Below are 16838 nucleotides of genomic sequence, written 5' to 3'. Positions count from 1 at the left end.
AAACCATCTCTCTTTTGTGCCTGCTCTCTGATGTAAATGAACCTGCAAAGTGATTCCTTAAAACAGGTGATTCAATTCTACCTGTAACCCTCAGCTGTTCCCTTTTTCAGATGGTCTATCAAAAGCAGGGAAATTCACCATGAAAGGAACAAACCTTTGGGTAAGATGCCTGCACATACCTGTGTATCAGTAACCTACTTTTCTCTGGACAACTGCCAACACAAGCAGCAGATCATAATTCTTACCTGTCAAGCATTGTGCACCAGAGTGTTTCTTCTCAATTAACAAAGACGATTAAGAGTCATGAATATTAAAGGCAGCATTAAAACCTATATTTGCTAATTGATACTACATCAACTGGTGAAGACAGGAGAATTAGCAACAGCCAATTTGCAATCTGCACAAAAGTGCTTCACGTTCTTAACTCCTTATGGTCAAACTCAGAAGCTCTACTGCTCATGCATCAACTTCTGCATATAAACCAGATACCACCTGAGGAATCTTATCAGCAAAAACTAACTATAGCTTCTTACAAGGCCTTCATATCATATATTTTAATATTATTTCACAACATCTTTGAGGAATCAAACTATTAGAGTAGGGGCATTTCTAAACAAACAAAAGCAATAAGGATAACTTTTGACAGAAAAGTAAGATGAAGGAAATGTGTGCACAACTGGAAAAAGACAGGAACACATATAAAATGCTATCACTTAGGCAGGAAAGAAAATCTAATTTCCCATATTATGGCATTTTTAAGTGTTCTTCTTTCTTCCCAAATTAGGGCAAAATGTGGGCTGTGATTTATTTTTTTTTTAATTGATTTTTTAAAAAAATTTATTAATTGAAGATACAATTTACTAAGATGAATCCAAAATCCAAAGGGAGAAAAACCCAGACAATACTGGTATTTTGAAAATAACATAAATAAGAGACCTTAACAGTTTTTTCCCTAATGAAATAACAATTTGAGAAAAAGAATCAATGAGTTAACACTTCCTGAAGATGTCAGTGAAAAGTTGCTAACCCATTTTAATAGTTAATTCTTCAAACACTAAAAGGGCTCCTTGACAGAGTGAAGCTTCTAATACAATGCAGATAGAGACAACTGTAGAATGGAAATACATTTGAATGTAAATCGATCCAACTCAATAGATAAGTCATGATAATTTTAGATGTTAAAATAAAATGGCTGGTTATTAATGGAGTTATAAATTTTTAAACATTGCAACTAAGTCTTCAATTAAAGAAACACAGTCCAGCAAGAGACCAACTCTTCATAGCTCTTCTTTACAGTGTCCACATAAGCAAAGAAAACCCCAACAACAGCAAAAATGTGCCCAACAAGATAAAATTCAAGTATGTGAAATTACTTGCTCCCAGTAAGGAACTGATGCTCAAAGCACAATGAGTGCATGATGGCACTCACATGGATAACTCCACTGTGAAGAGTAGGATGTTTTTACTGAGCTTCTCTTGGTACTTTTGAACAAGTCTGCACATTCTGAAACACACAATTCTTACAAAGAGATTTGACTGAGGACCAATCATACAAGCTTGTCTAATACTGGAATGAAGAGAAACTCTTGAAGGGAATAACAAAATGAATTATGTACAACTATTCAGTTTAACAGAAAAGTTTCCCACTAAATATTGTCCATTAGCTTTTTCTAGGAACAATTAGTAGATTACAAACTCTTGCTTTAAAATGAAAGAAAAGGAGTGTTTGTGATCCCAGATCACAAACCCAAATATCTCCTGACCACAAGCCCAAATATCCTGGCAGGAACCTGCAGGGCCTCAATCTTCTTTGTGTGCCCTGACACTCACACTGCCAAGCTCAGCAGGGTGGAGTGTGGCATCCCTGCAGCTGCCAACCCTCCCACAAAAGAAAGGACCTGACTCCTCCTGCAATGCAGATTATACATTCTGGCATTCCTCTTTCCCTTCCAGTTGCATACACAAAAAAAACCGCCACATCGAAGAACACACCCTCACCCTTTATAAAACAACAAATACCCAAAAAACAAAACAAAACAAAAAAAACAGCAATAAAATCTCCCCAAACAGCCAAACAAGAACCTCTTTCCCATCCCATTATGATCCAGTCTTTTTAACAGATTCTTGGCTTTGGTGTGAGTTGTCACTCCTCTCCCTAACTGAGAAGGATGGAAGGACACCTGACTTTACAAATTTGAACCAACCTGGAAATTCCCATAGTTCCTCTGCCTCAATCTGTCTGGGATTTATTCTGAGCTGCTTCCTTATTCCAACACTGCAGTTAATTAGGACAAGCACTTATGTGAACCCCAGAGTATTATTGCAAGTATTATTGCAATGGAGATAAACTAAAGAATTAGCTCATTGTGCGTGGGCAGGTCACTGGAAGCTGCAGGTATCATGCTGCTACCACACAAGCACAGAGAAGTGGGAGGTGACTCTGGCCAACAAAAGTGGATCTCATAGGACCAGGAATCCTAGGTTCCAAAGGAAGATCAAATTAGGAGTGTTGACACTCAGGTCTTCACCTCAGATACAGGAAAAACTCAGTTAAAATAATTACTTGAGTACTATCATCATTTAAACAACACGTGCTACGCTGCTAAGTTAAGAACATCTAGAAACCAAGACTTTTCAGGTGACATGGTACAGAAGTCACCTGTCTTTCAATCTGGGTGGAAAATGACTTTTGGAAAAATCACATAGGAACAGGCACTCTCAGGTCTGAGTGGAATCCAATTTCTTGGTTACCCTTACAGCTTAATACAGGTCAGCCAAAACCTACCAGACAACTTCTCCTTGGGGTTATCAAGCTAACCTTTTAAATAACAATGATGGACACCCATTACTTGAAGGAAATACCAACATAACAACCGTGACATTACATTGACACTTGCTTCAGTCACACTGTTTACACATCCTGAAGGAAATAGTTTTCTTTCTCTTTTGTATTGCACCAAGGAGAATGTCTCTCAGAGTCCATATAAAGAAAAGGCATGGTACTTTTAAAATTTAAGAACTGATTACAAAAAAACCCCATTGGTTATTACATTATTTATCCACTTGGAATTTCAAAGGCTATGTGCACATTATCACCCACATTTATGTATCAGTGTTACTTTTCACTCCTTGTTTATGCAAGGAACTTTTAAAACACATAGAAAATATTCTGGTGAAAAGCAAAATCCAAGAGGAACAAAATAATCTGCATATCCATATAAATAAAAAATGAGCATTTGAAACTATCACTACCAATCTGAGGCAACAACCTTGTGTGTGTAATGAAGCTTGAGATGTTGATAAAGGTCATATGGTGAGACTGTAATGAAGATTCATCTACTTTAGTCAGCTTTTCTCTGGCCTTACCTTTAATGGCATCTCATTATTCCCACTGGCAGAGGTAGTCATGTTTGTACACAAACTAATTAATGAGGAACTCTACCAAGACTTTCAGAGCAGAAACAATCATCCATGCTGACAGTTACTAATAGCAGGTGGGAATTCTCAGTCATGAAGGATGAGGACTATTCATAGCATCTAACTGTAGGCTAGTCACTTCATGGGGAGAAGTGATAATTAAACCATTTTACTGATCACAAGGAAGGTAAGACATGAGGCATATTGAAATATTGTTTTCAGGTTATCTTTCCAGGGAGATAGTTTTTTCCCCAAAAAAACACAGTACCAGATCTATGTATCTATGTATCTATGTATCTATGTATCTATCTATCTATCTATCTATCTATCTATCTATCTATCTATCTATCTATCTATCTATCTATCTATCTTTGTTCACTTGCTCCTACCTTGCCTTTTTTACCCTCTTCTTCTCCACTGACAGAAAATATATTCTGTAATGTTCAATATGCATTTAAGATGCACTAGTCTCAAAAGCAAGGCAAAAAAACCCACATTCACTTTAGTAAGCAAGTAATTTAAAAGAAAACATTTAAAAAACCCATAACATTTTACAGAAAATACATGATGCCCTTTGAAGGGTTTTAAAGTTAGGGTTACAGGAATAAATTAAAATTCTATGTAATATTGAGGCTGATAGCTCCAATTTAACCTGTCAGGGAATGGACAAAACTACTTCAGTAGTAATGTTTATTTTTTTTTTTCTTTGTAATACATTTATATTCTAATTACAAATTATTCTAATGCATTCTTCCTACACCAAAGAAAGCGATATAACGAATAATAAATTACACTTTGCATGATCTATGTAATAAGTTATAAAATAATCAGATGGCCGAGATGCTATCTAATGATACTATTTTAATAGCAGGTGATTATTAATTTAAGAATTACATTCCATAAAAGTTAGTTTCTCATTTTCAAATTTAAGGATTGCTTTTAAACTTTTCAAATGAGCTGCTTTGATGTTACTTTGTTCCTAAACAGAGCATTTAGAACAATCACATATGAAAGAAGAAGCCCTCTTAAACAGTAAATCTGCATTGACTGAAAGTGCAACAGCTCTCTAAACTCTTTTCCAAACTCTTTTTCTTTTATTTTTTTTTTCTTTAAATATGATCCTGGCAGAAATAAGTGAAGGAACTCACAATTTTGATTATAGCCTCCGTAAGTGATGATTGCCCCTGTAACTAGGCATAAAGACAGATTGCTTCCTTCTCATAAAGCCCTTGTTCCACACAAATAACAAATTAGACCACTACACAGGTCTAGCCAAGCACACAGAAAAAACAGTGTAATAAAGACTAATAAACAGTAAAGGAAACAAGCTCATGCATTTTAGCAAACACTGGTAATAACAGAACATAAATCATTATTTTTGCTCTTAGAACGAAGACTGAAATACTTATAAATTGACTTACAAAATTCTGTCAATTAGAGTCATCTTTTATTTTTATTCCTTGAGGAAATTTAAGTTGATTTGATTTTCTTTAGTATAAAATCAGAAACCAGCACCTGAGGTTTTCCTGTGCCATAGCCTGACACCAACATAACCACAGAACAGAATTCCAAACATACAGAGACTGCATTGCTATTCAAGAAAGAAAAATGTTATGCCTTTAACATCTGGTGCAGCATAAAGCCATTATACTGCAATTAGGTAGACTAAGGAGCAGCTGCTAAGAAACTAAAAGATGAAGACTTTAGCAATAGATTTCTTTCAAAACATGTTTCTTACAAAAATGTTTGCATTTTGCTCTGCTCAGGTTGCTTATCTGGGTTAAGCTCCCAAGGTTCAACATAAAACAGATCAATGATGACTGACCCTGCACATAAAGATTTACTACACACCTCCACAATATATATACAATATATACACACCTCTGTTATATAAACTCCAACGAAATTTAGACTTGCTACTTGTCTAAACTGGGCAGAGTAGGCAACCATGGAATGTTCATAACTCTTTCTCCACCTTTCAATAGCTGTAAAAACTTTGCTTCAAAATTTGTCATTAATGTTAATGTTCTTGACTTCAAAAAATAAGCAAACAAATCAATTAACAATCCTTACACTCCCATAAAAAAGATTTAGTCAGAAATATTCACATTTAATTTTATTTTTCTATCATAATTTTCTTAATTCAGCCCAGGAATAGATCTGATTCATAAAAAGACAGTTCTTTTTCTAAGAATTTGCATTCATAAAAGAAAAAAAGCAAAATCAAAACCAAGTGTCATTTTAAGAGTCCTGTGCAATGTTGAAGTCTCAATATAAGCACAGAAGGTAGAAGTACAGAGTCTGGCAGGAACCTCCCAGTGTCCAAGTTCCATCACCACAGGGGGGTCAGCAAGGGCAGATTTTTCAGTGCTTTGTTCAGTTGGGTTTTGATCATCTCCAGCTGTGGAGATCCCACAGTGTTTCTGCACAATCCATTCCAGTGACCAACAAATGAGGACAAGTTTTCATCATATCAGATCTGAATTTCCCTCTTTCCATGCCATATCCTTTTCTTCTTGTCCTATTGCTGTACAGCTCTGAGAAGCCTCTCTTTTCTCTACAAACCTCTGGCCAGGAAGTTGTAGATGGCAATCCCTCATCCTTATTCTGAAGGGTGAGTAAAGCCAGCTCCTCCATGCCAAGTCCTCCAGCACCCAAGCCTCAGGCAGCGCTGCTCTGGACTTAGTCCAGCACATCTGAGTGGAAACCCAAAAGTAGAGACTGAATCCCTGGGGGCTCTCAGGAGAGCTGATTTGAGAGGAGACATCACTTTCTGATGGTGTGTGCTGTGTATCTGTCGCCCAGAAAGCTCAGCTTCTGAGCTTGCTGACATGGTTTTCTAAGGGCTTTCCCAGGACAGTAACTGTAAACATAGATATGAGTACATTCTTTCTGTTACATGTCTTGTGATGGACATCTCTCATGGCCAGTGCAGTGAGAAAGTGTTATCCTGCCCATCCAATCCCTGGCTGTGGTCAGGAGCCTATAAATCCTGGGAGGAAAAATAAACTCTGCTCTTTCTTGCACCACACCTCAACCTGTGTCCATGTGATCTATTGATCTTCAGCGGTAACATGTATCCACATTCATAACACAATTCTTCCATGCTACTAAAACTAAATTTTATCCACTTTTCTTCTTGACTCTGTCAATAAATTACTTTTATTAATTTCCAAATAATGATGGAAAAATATCACTTATAGCCAAAAATATTTTACCATTTTTTAAAGTACTTTAAACTGCTTCTGTAAAATACTTCTGAGGACTTGACAGCTCTCACTTCATATCACCAGAACATATACTGTGTTGTTAAAGGGAGATGAAGCTTTCTACTTATGAAGGATTAGTACTGACAAGTATTTTAATAATTCAAATGATCTCAAGAGGACGTTTACCACAAATGGCATTTCTCTCCATTTCCTTTTGTTATGAGTCAAAAAATGAGAATCTATTGTGTAAATCCATTTGAAAGAGAAAACAAGCTGGAAATATAGAAAACTTCAGTTGTTCGACCCTGAAGAGCTTGCTCAGAATTTCCCAGGATTGTATTTCAAGTAACATTGCTCCAGTACAAAATGTTACAAAATTTTGCCATCTTAACTTCATAAATAGTTAAGAATGAAAATCTAAAAGGACTGTATTGTCACTTTACAGCAAACATACCCCACAGCAATCTCAATGACATCTTTGAGAACATTGTTCCTTGGATCTCCTTTCATCACAGACCTCTGCTGACTCTCATAGATCTAAGTGCAATGCAGCACACTAACAAGGTTTGAATTAAGCATGCAGCAAAGCTCTCTAAGATTGTGGAAATTTCATCAAGATGATAAAATAGGACTCCACTGAGTTAGGGAACTCACTGCTCAGAAAAATCAACCCTGTAAGCAAAGGAAAAGCCAGAAGAAATAAAGTAACTAGATATGGCTTCAAAGTGTTCAATGCTCTGAGAGCTGAGCAAGCTGACTCAAAAGATTCTCAGAATTACAACCAAGCTTTAGTTTCCCCTTTCAGAAGGTGAAGGAAAAAGTAAATTATTTTCTCCCCATACTAATACAAAATTTAGTTTTGTTCCTGAAGATTATGAGAGGATCATGAAGCTTTGTGGCCAACACTGGAAAAGTTGGGACTACTCAAATGACTCAAGGAACTTCTGGGAAGCTCTTAGTCTGCCACAGCCACTCTCACCCCTCCAATTCAATCATGCCAGGCAGCAAAGACCTGTCCCAAACCACAGACTGGAGGGATGAAGGCAGCTGTAACTTGCAGGCAATGGAGAAGCATTCTCAGACATCGATACCAAGTCAGTGCAGACCCTTGTTGAGGAAAGGGGCAGGGGGAGGACAGACTGGAGAGGAAAAGACTGGACCAGCCACTGACATGATGATCCAATTCACAGCTGTTCAGAGCAATTCCCAGAGCTTGCCTGAGTCCTGGGCTGTGATATGTCAGAGGATATCACAGTCTGGTTAGGGGCTCCAGACAGACTATTTTAACTAGGAAATATTCAGATTAATATTTTTGCTTAAAGCTTTGAATCTAGAAGAGCCAGTGTATACACAATACATTGTGCATAGGCAAATGGTAAAAGCAAAGTGTCTGAATTATCTGAATAATTCAAAAAGATAGGAATTCTAGCCATGGATGCAAGTCACCAGTGATTGGGGCAAAGGGCTGTATCCTACCTCCACTAATTACTGACACTCCTCTTTACAGGCAACACTTCATCAATCAAATACTTCATCAAGCAAACAGACCTTCTTCCTGAAACATGTGAGTGACTTCAGTCTTATTCAGAACACAATTAATTCTACCAAGGAGTATTTTACTTTCATTCTAAATATCTTTGGACAACCCCAAACTGCAAAAAAAATTTAATATATTCCTAACAGGCATGGGCTTTTATCTCTTCACTGATGTACAGATCTTCTCCTGTTAGTTTGTTTCAGTCCAGAAGCATGTATAAAAAAAGATAAACAAAACTAACTGACATGATAAATGTAGAGATTAACCCTGAAACCTGCCTCTAAACATAGTATCCTGTGACCCAGTACTACCTTGTCAGAACAAAATCCTGAATGAACAGAGAGGCTTCATGTTCGTGTACTCAAAATCAACAGGTTTTGCCAGACCTGGCAAAGAAATGAGACCTTTTAAAAATGAAGAGCATACTTCTAGACTGTATCTTGGAATACAGGCTCATCTTGAAGTACAAGACATTTTCTACCAACCATGGCTCTTAGCACTGAAAAAAAATAAACATCTCAAACCCATGATATTAATTTAGCACAGTTATGTAAAGTCTATAAGCAGAATGTTTTAAAGGAGAAGAAAGTCTTTATTTAAAGACATACATGACAAAGGTTAGCAAAAGGTAATGATCAAATTGGAAAAAAAAAAGCTTCATAAAAATTCTCATTAAGCAAATAAATTAATCTTAATATCAAATAAATGCTTGGGCTAGTCAGCAGCAGATTCACAACCAAGTTGTCTCGTTATCATGTGCTCACCCTAGCAAATGATATACTCATTTTACCTATTGTAGTCAAGCTTTCAGAGTCCATTCTGTCCCTTTCAGTTTACCTGAAGCAGGATTTCTAGAAGCTATTCTTTTTCAAATTGTATGTTGTATTATTCACAATGTTTTCACTCCCTACTAGCACTTAGGGAGCTTGATGTCTTCTGATCTGTACAGCACAAAACAAGTATAAAGAATAGCCTCTGCCTGAAGCGTTTATATTTTAAATACTGCACAAAACAGAACTTGTACCTCTAATCACTACAATAGTATTAAACTGGCATGATGGTAAATCAACTGAACATAGTTATCTCTGTCAAAAAAAAGTTAGAGAAACTATTGGTTTAGTTTTGAGGTTTCTTGTCCTTTCTGTGTTTTCTATAACATGGAGATAGTTGAAAAAAATTGAACTCCAGTTATTTATTTTGATAATTTTATTGCACATTTGCTTCAAGAATCTTGCTTGCTTCCCATTATCCCATAGCTTCCTCTGAAAAAGGCAGACAATACTCCACTGATACTGTTAGGCTGGTTAAGTTTTATCTGCAATAAATAAAAGAGTGCAGAAAGTGCCTTTATTTCCTTTGACTAAGACTAAAGTCATCATCCATTATCAGCATCACTCTATATCCCCTTAAATATGTCCATGAAATTACACTTTTTTTTTTTAATGGAAGAAAATTTTCTAAATATGTTTCTGTGTGTATAAAAATTTCAGGAAGCTGAAAAGAAGCCAAGTGCTGAGGTATACCCTTGACTTTCTATTACTTTTCAATTACAAAACGGTAGTTTGACCTTACCATCATAATCTTGAAGAAGCTAGTTCAGTAGTGACACAAAAGCTTTTACCCAAGCTTTGCACTGACTGTGCTTGTATTTATGACATGACTATCTGAACTGATGCTTTCTAACATGCTGTATAATCTTTTCTTTAAAAATTTCTTCTTGGAATGGACATACTACTCTCTACATGAGGTTTAGACTTCAAAACACACAATATTTTCTCCTGAAACTCTGCTTGCATCTCTCATCACTATATTTAGCTATTAAACTGGAGTAAAACACATCTTGGAATGCTCACAGCAAATTAATTTTCATTTGGTAGGAACAGTTATTCCTGTGATGAGTATTCAAAGGGATACTCTCCATCTGTCACAAAATAAGTGGTTGTTGAACACATCAAGTACCTTAAAAATTCAGGGCTGAGTTGTGAGCAAAGCTGAACAGTGCATTTGAGATTTATACATATATGGTAATTTAAAGAATAATTGCTTAAGACTGGCTTAATAAAACTAAAGTAATGTAGAATTTATTTTTTTTTTGGTCCTTTTAAATTACCTCTCAAGCCTATCTAGATTTAAGACTTACTGTGTTCAATGTTCCACATAAGATATATATGGGTTCTTAACAGCCAATTTTTACAGAAGATTGTTGGGTATTTTATTGGGAATCTAATATTGCCCTGAATTCTAGTACTTTCCAATATGATCACAAGAGAGCTTCAGGTAGGAAAGACTGGTCCTACAGTATATCAAGCCCTAAACTAAGAACCTTTTACATAGACAACAGTGGCCAATGTACTGTACTGTACAAGAGTCAGCTCAGACATCACTTGGAGCTTGTGCTTGACCTTCTTCTTGGTGAATTCTTACATGGAAAGGAAATTAGACCAAAGGATGCTGCTACTCTAACAAAAAGTAAAAAAAACCCCACAAGTCAGGCTGACAAATGGCATAAGAATAGAGAAGTCTGATAAATAGAAAGTAAGTAAGAAATATCATTATAGAAGATACAATCCTACTACATATATTCAAATACTTTGAGATATTTCATACAGTTCTGGGTTTTTGTAGATTCTCCCAACTGACCCTTCCATGCACACAGCACAAAATCAACTTTAGAATTACTGATGACGAATTCTCACTAATTTAAATGCTCTCTACAAAGTATATTTTATTTTTCCCAGAGTTAAGGAGTTGTATGTGACTATAAGAGCTGATTGGTATTTTCTGTAACTAGTTAACACAAGCATGTTTCCATCAGATGGAAACACCTCGAATTTATTCATACAAATATTCTAATAAATATACAGGGGCTTTTCTCACCTTCCCAATTCAATTATTCAAGTTAGGAGGCTAATCTACTAATGCACCTCCAGTTCAGGAAACAAGATATCAATGTTGATTTCTTGCTTGGACTTGCTGCCTGAAAGAGCTTATTGCTCTCTATTGCCTAGATATTTGAGCCTAGTAAGTCTACCCAGGTAACAGCAGCAGCCTACATAGCACAGCAGTAGTTAAGCAGAGCAAATATTCCCCCAAGCATATTTCTATATTTCCTTTTTTAAACCTTAGAATACAATTTGCATTCCAAAATCAATAAGCAATTACTTTTTATTTGAAAAACATAAAGTCTTTATGCATTCATTTTTAAAAAGGAACCAAGAGCCCGACAAAAGTCCATCCCACTACATGGAAAAATTCTCTTATTTTTTAATATCCAGTTTCCATTTTGGATGTTTATAACTGGTTGCATACCCACGGTTCTAAAAGGAGAACAAACAACTATGTCAACGCAGTTAATGGCAGCTATGGAAATATTCACATGGGAAAAATACTTCCCATGCAGCCAAAAAAGACAAGACCAATCCATAACTTCTTAAAACCATCCACTGTTGTTGAATAAATAGTGCATAGTTTTCTGTTGCTTTTGCTGAGGCACCAGGCAGCTACATTACCTTTGATCAATTTCTGTTCAAGTTACATAGAAAAGTGTCTGAAGCCATGATAATGTGCACTGTTGATCCAGGAACAGTAGTAGATTATATAGCAAGATATATCTTGTGGGCTAAAAATAAAGGTTGTGCAGACAGTATGTTCTGAAGAGTAGCACAGAGCATGGGATGCTCTCTCTGTTAAAAGCTGAATGATTTTTATGGTATTTATGAGCCTCTGATTCAATTTGCTGTTTGCTTATTTGATGTATCACTCCTCACAAAATAAGATCTATATGGAAGAACAATAAACATGTTATTTCGTGCTGCAAAACAGCCGGAGTTCATTTTGAAATACAAGTAGTTTCATGGACAGAAAATATTTGGTTTTTTATGAGCTATTTTTTCAAAGCTCTTAAGAGGTTACAGTCAAATCTTAGTATAAAGGAAAAGGACACACACTCACCTACCCAGATGAGATTGTTTGCCTACTCAGATTTCTCTAATGTATCATGATCAATGAACAAGAAGATCAACTTCATTGTCCTAACTGCATATTTTATGAGCTGTGACAAGTTTGCTATAACTCATTTGCTCTAAACTTTTCTTCTGAGATTGCAAAAGTACCAAGAGATAAACTCAGCAATGTCAACAAGCTCGGTGGCATAGTTCAAGCTGTGAAGGTTCAATAAATAGGTCCGTAAACATTGCAAATCAACAAAGCTTTTGATGAAATGTCAAGCAAGACAGAGCTTAGCTATATTCAGCTCAGCTTGAACTCATAAACCATTAACTGGCCTCTGTAGTTTCCAAAGAAATGTGTGTTATGAATAAAGCACAAATGTTTAAATAGAAATAAAAACAATTTATTTTTTTTCTTTAAGGGACAAGATTAATTAAAGGTTTTTATTAGCAGGAAGTGGTGTTTTAACCACCCCAACAAAGACAGGTTTATAAAAACAGACAATATGAAAATGCTACTCATTCTTATAATTGAGCAACCATTATTTTGTGCCTTCAAGTTAGAGAAGGATGCAAAACATAGAAACAGAAAACAAAATTAATTTTGAAATACCCTGAAGATATTTCAACTTTCAACAGTTGCAAAAATCTGTTTTTTCCTGCATGAGACATAAAGAATATTGTTTGCTTCCGAGAAAATGCATGTTTACCCCTTCATTTTTAGGAGGAAGAATAGAATAAAACTTGTTACAATGCATCAAGGTACCTATTTATAACAGAAAACAAGATTAATTTTTTTCACTCAAGTGAAGCATTGGATTACATATACACAGGTAAATATTCTCTCAAGATCTATTTCCAAAAGTGTTGAAGGATATGAAGTTACTTTAGCTACTTTTCAGTAGCAATCCTCTGTAGACATGTCCATGCAATTATCCTAGACTGAATGCAAGGTTGTTTTTGCCCGATGGCCCAGTTTCCAAGCTATTTCTATATCATCAGTTGAGTAATTCATTTGACCATGTCCAAATTTGTTTGCAGTAAACTTTGCATCTTTCTGCTGTCTTTATAATAAGAAGCTCATTTAGCAAAACAATTAAATCCTCTTTGATCAGGCAACATCTATTACCCATAACTGTGCCAACCCTCTTGTATTGTCATTGAACACATTGCACTTTTCCCTCCCATCGGCAGGGAAAAAAAACCCAATAAATCTGTTCAACCTAATCAGAGACTTGCTACATACAAAAGTTTGTTTGTTTCCTTTTCTTTATTAGCACCCTGTTGATACTCTCCACCCAGGGCTGGACCAGATTTAAAAATCCAAGTTATGCAAGGCAGGGATATGTGGCCGAAGGGAGGGGATGCTCCGGCGGGGTCGGGGTCAGTGGCCTCCCGCTCGCCCCACTCGCTCTGAGCTGCGCAGCCCTGGCAGGGGAACTTCCCCGAGCCCCTGCGCGCAGCAGGCACAGCCCAGCAGCCCCAGAACCCCGGCAGACAGCCGACTGACCTAAATGCCGTCTTTAGGGTTGCGATCCTGCTGTTCTTCACTCGTTTGAATACTCCTTGCATTCATTTAGAGCCGGTACTCACCCGAGGCATCCCCAGGCATTGCCGGCACTGCGGTGTCCTGCTACCTTCGTGGGGAAGCGGTCAGTGGATTTCCCCGTGGGTACTTCTCTCTAACACATTCTCCAAAGTAGGAGAAACCTGGAGGGAGACTCATTGCCAGGTGCAGGTAAGGCACGCCTGCAATCACGCTCCAGTTTCACAGGCACAAAAAGAGCACCCCCTTCTCAGAAGCCGACGGGAGAATTAGAGCCAATTTTGTTTTCCTAAACAGCAGAGAGGTACTCTCCCAAGGTACACAGCCAGCGTGTGCTGAGCTGCCTCCCTCCTCGCTGAAATGGTTTCTCCCTCCACAGGCTCAATCTACCTGATTATGTTCTCTCCTAATCAGTAATCTTAGTTTCCCCAGCAGTAGCGGCCCTCCTCGCTCACCCCCAGGATTTCTGGAGGGCGAGCTGCAGAAGCAGGGCAGCGGCACTCCTGGGACACAGGGCAAGGCAGAAACATTTTGGAAGCGCTTGTGTTTCTGTCTGCTTTTTGTTTGAACACTGGAGTACAGCCTTCGCCTGTCTGAGGGAGAGATTATGCTTCCTGCTTTTACAATCCTATTCAAATAAGCTTAAAGTCCCTAAGAAAAAAAGGCTACCTACTTCATCAAGCAGGAACTGCTTTTCAATGCAGTCTTTTTTTTGTGTATCCTTTCTCTAAAACCAGCTTTGAAAGAGAAAGTATCTCTTTCAAATGTAATAGTATATATGCATCTGCAGTATATTCTTCCCTAGCTCTAGTCAGCAAAGAAAGTGGAAAAGGTATGATTTCCTTCCCTTCCTGTTTCTTTTGTAAACTAAAAGACAGTAAGGGTAAGTACAGCACATACTACCACAACCAACTTCAACATAATATGTCTTTCAACGAGCATGATTGCTGTAAGTCTGAAAGGGTTCTTTGGGTTTTGTTTGTTGATTTTTTTATTTTTTTTTAATTTTGATAAGTGGGGAGGATGATACAAACAAAAGAATCTACCTCTTTTTGTCCTGATTATTCCAGTTAACCTGATTATTACATTATTAACTGTTATTCTTATATAAATCTCTTCTAACCCCAGTTTAGAGACTATATCAGAATTAATTAAAAATTTCCTTCAGTGTTAACTAGTTAGTCTAAAAACATTTGTGGAGAGAAAGCTACGGGCAAAGCACGGATCAAGGGACAAGTTACAGCAGAGTTTTAAGTGGGCTGTAGAGCACAGTTACGCTGTGGTCTGTCAGACACAGCCACATAAAACCATGGCAGCAAAGAGGCAGGAGATGTGGAGATAGGAAATGCACAGGACCACTCCATTCCAGGACAGTGCAGTAAATATTTAAACACTGTGAATATCTCTAAAGTCTGGTGATTTAATAGCTAAACAAAAGTGTCTCTTGTAGGCAGTGTAAATAGTGGTATGATATACCGTGGAATCTGTATTCAAAAAAATAGTATGAATTAATATTCCTTTAACATCACACCCAATTTAAAACAAATTATCACAAACTACACAGCAGTCTCCTAACAAAAGCTAAAGCTTTGCATTTGTCATACAAAAGGTATCTCCTTTCATTGTAACAATCCATTCAACTGAAACTTAAGGTCATTTCTTGGCCTTTTTCAGGGTTGTACACTGATTCAAGACTTACCATCTTCAATGACAACAGACTAGAAGGTTACTTGAAAGTAATTTTCAGTTAAACTTATTGGATTAAACCATTTTAGAACTACTGAGCCAGTTATGGGAGGACAACAGCTAAAACTTTTTTAAATGAATGCACAATAGAGCATTTAGATGTGTTCTCCTTGCTATTTACAGCATGGGGAATGCCTCAATGCCTACAGCAGAGCTGAGCACACCTTACACCAGAATATGGAGTTGCCACATTTCTGGAAGGCTCAGAAATGCTATTTCAAGCCTCCTTTATGAGCAAAACAGGTCACGTGTTTTTTTTCTCTTATTATTCAAACAAAATTCAGCAGAAACTGTGCATGTCTGACCATGCATATGATAGCAAGCACTAGCATAACACAGTAAAGTTAATAAGGAATTAGAAACAGGGCTGCTATAATCATCTCCACATTATAGGTATTTATTTATCAGTTACTCATTGTAACTGGTAACAGGGAAACCTCTGTTGCAACCATGTCTTGGAGAAACAGGTAGTCTAGAAATACAGGACCACAATGTCTATTCCAAACACCTTAAAAACTTTGACAAATGTGATGTAAGCATGAAGAGCAATCAAGAAATAACAGTGCAAACACACTCAGTTACATAAATTAATAAAAAACAACAAAATAATGGTTAGAGAGCATAAAGTAGTTTAGCATGAACCAGAGAACGCTGCTGTATTTCTTAACTGTTTTCCATCATTCTGCCATGTAAGGACAGGCCTCATGTAGCAAAGACCTTGTCAAAATACTAACTCAATAGAAAGTTATTTTTCATCTTCTATGTTTGTTTGGCATTTATTAAAATAATTTGTTATTTTTTTCCTAAGCTCTGCACAAGGGGTATTCTTAGGTTATGTGAGAAAAAATACCTCTAAATATTCAAGCATTACTGCTTAGGTACTCTTAAACCTAGACAAAATTATTGCTATTCAAAACTTAAGTGCTTTCTGGGAAAGGAGGTAATTTATTTTTAAAGATTGCTTACAGATTGTAACTCTACTCGAACTAACTCCAGGAAAGTCCACAACTTTCTTTGAAAAAGGAAAAGGAGTATAAAACAACTCTGTCACCCACAACCCTTCGTGTCATGCATGAAATGTTCCTCATCTGGTGAGAGGAACAAATCTAAAATCATACCCCACAGCTTCGCTTCAGACTCTTCCCCAATATGGGACTTTTAGAATCACACAATATTCTGAGTTGCAAGGGACCCACAAAATTCACTGAGTCCAACTCCTGGCCCTGCATGGGAAAGCCCCAATAATCACATCATCTACCATACAGCATTGTCCAAAGGTCTCCTGAGCTCTGTCAGGCTGGTGTTGTGACCACTGCCCCGGGGAGCCTGTTCCAGTGCCCAGCCACCCTCTGAGGGAAGAAACTTTTCCAATATCGAACCTAAACCTCCCCTGACACAACTTCAGGCCATTCCCTGGGCTCTGTCACTGTCACCAC

General features: G+C 37.1%; 1 protein-coding gene across 12 annotated transcripts in view; it reads right to left on the bottom strand.

Annotated features, from left to right (window-relative positions):
• DMD (dystrophin) overlaps positions 1–16838 on the bottom strand; it is a 1134919-nt gene that overhangs the window by 898588 nt on the left and 219493 nt on the right. The window contains exon 1 of one of the 12 annotated variants that reach the window (XM_015620921.3): positions 13704–13797. The exons of the other annotated variants lie outside the window; for them this stretch is intronic. Coding sequence (XP_015476407.1) covers positions 13704–13722 — 19 coding nt within the window. The 5' untranslated portion in view covers positions 13723–13797. Of the gene's footprint in view, positions 1–13703; positions 13798–16838 lie in introns of those variants that run through there. 12 annotated transcript variants of the gene reach the window in all.

This window comes from Parus major, chromosome 1 (genome assembly GCF_001522545.3).
Source record: "Parus major isolate Abel chromosome 1, Parus_major1.1, whole genome shotgun sequence".
NCBI classification, from domain to species: domain Eukaryota; kingdom Metazoa; phylum Chordata; class Aves; order Passeriformes; family Paridae; genus Parus; species Parus major.
This window is presented reverse-complemented; position numbering and strand designations above follow the sequence as displayed.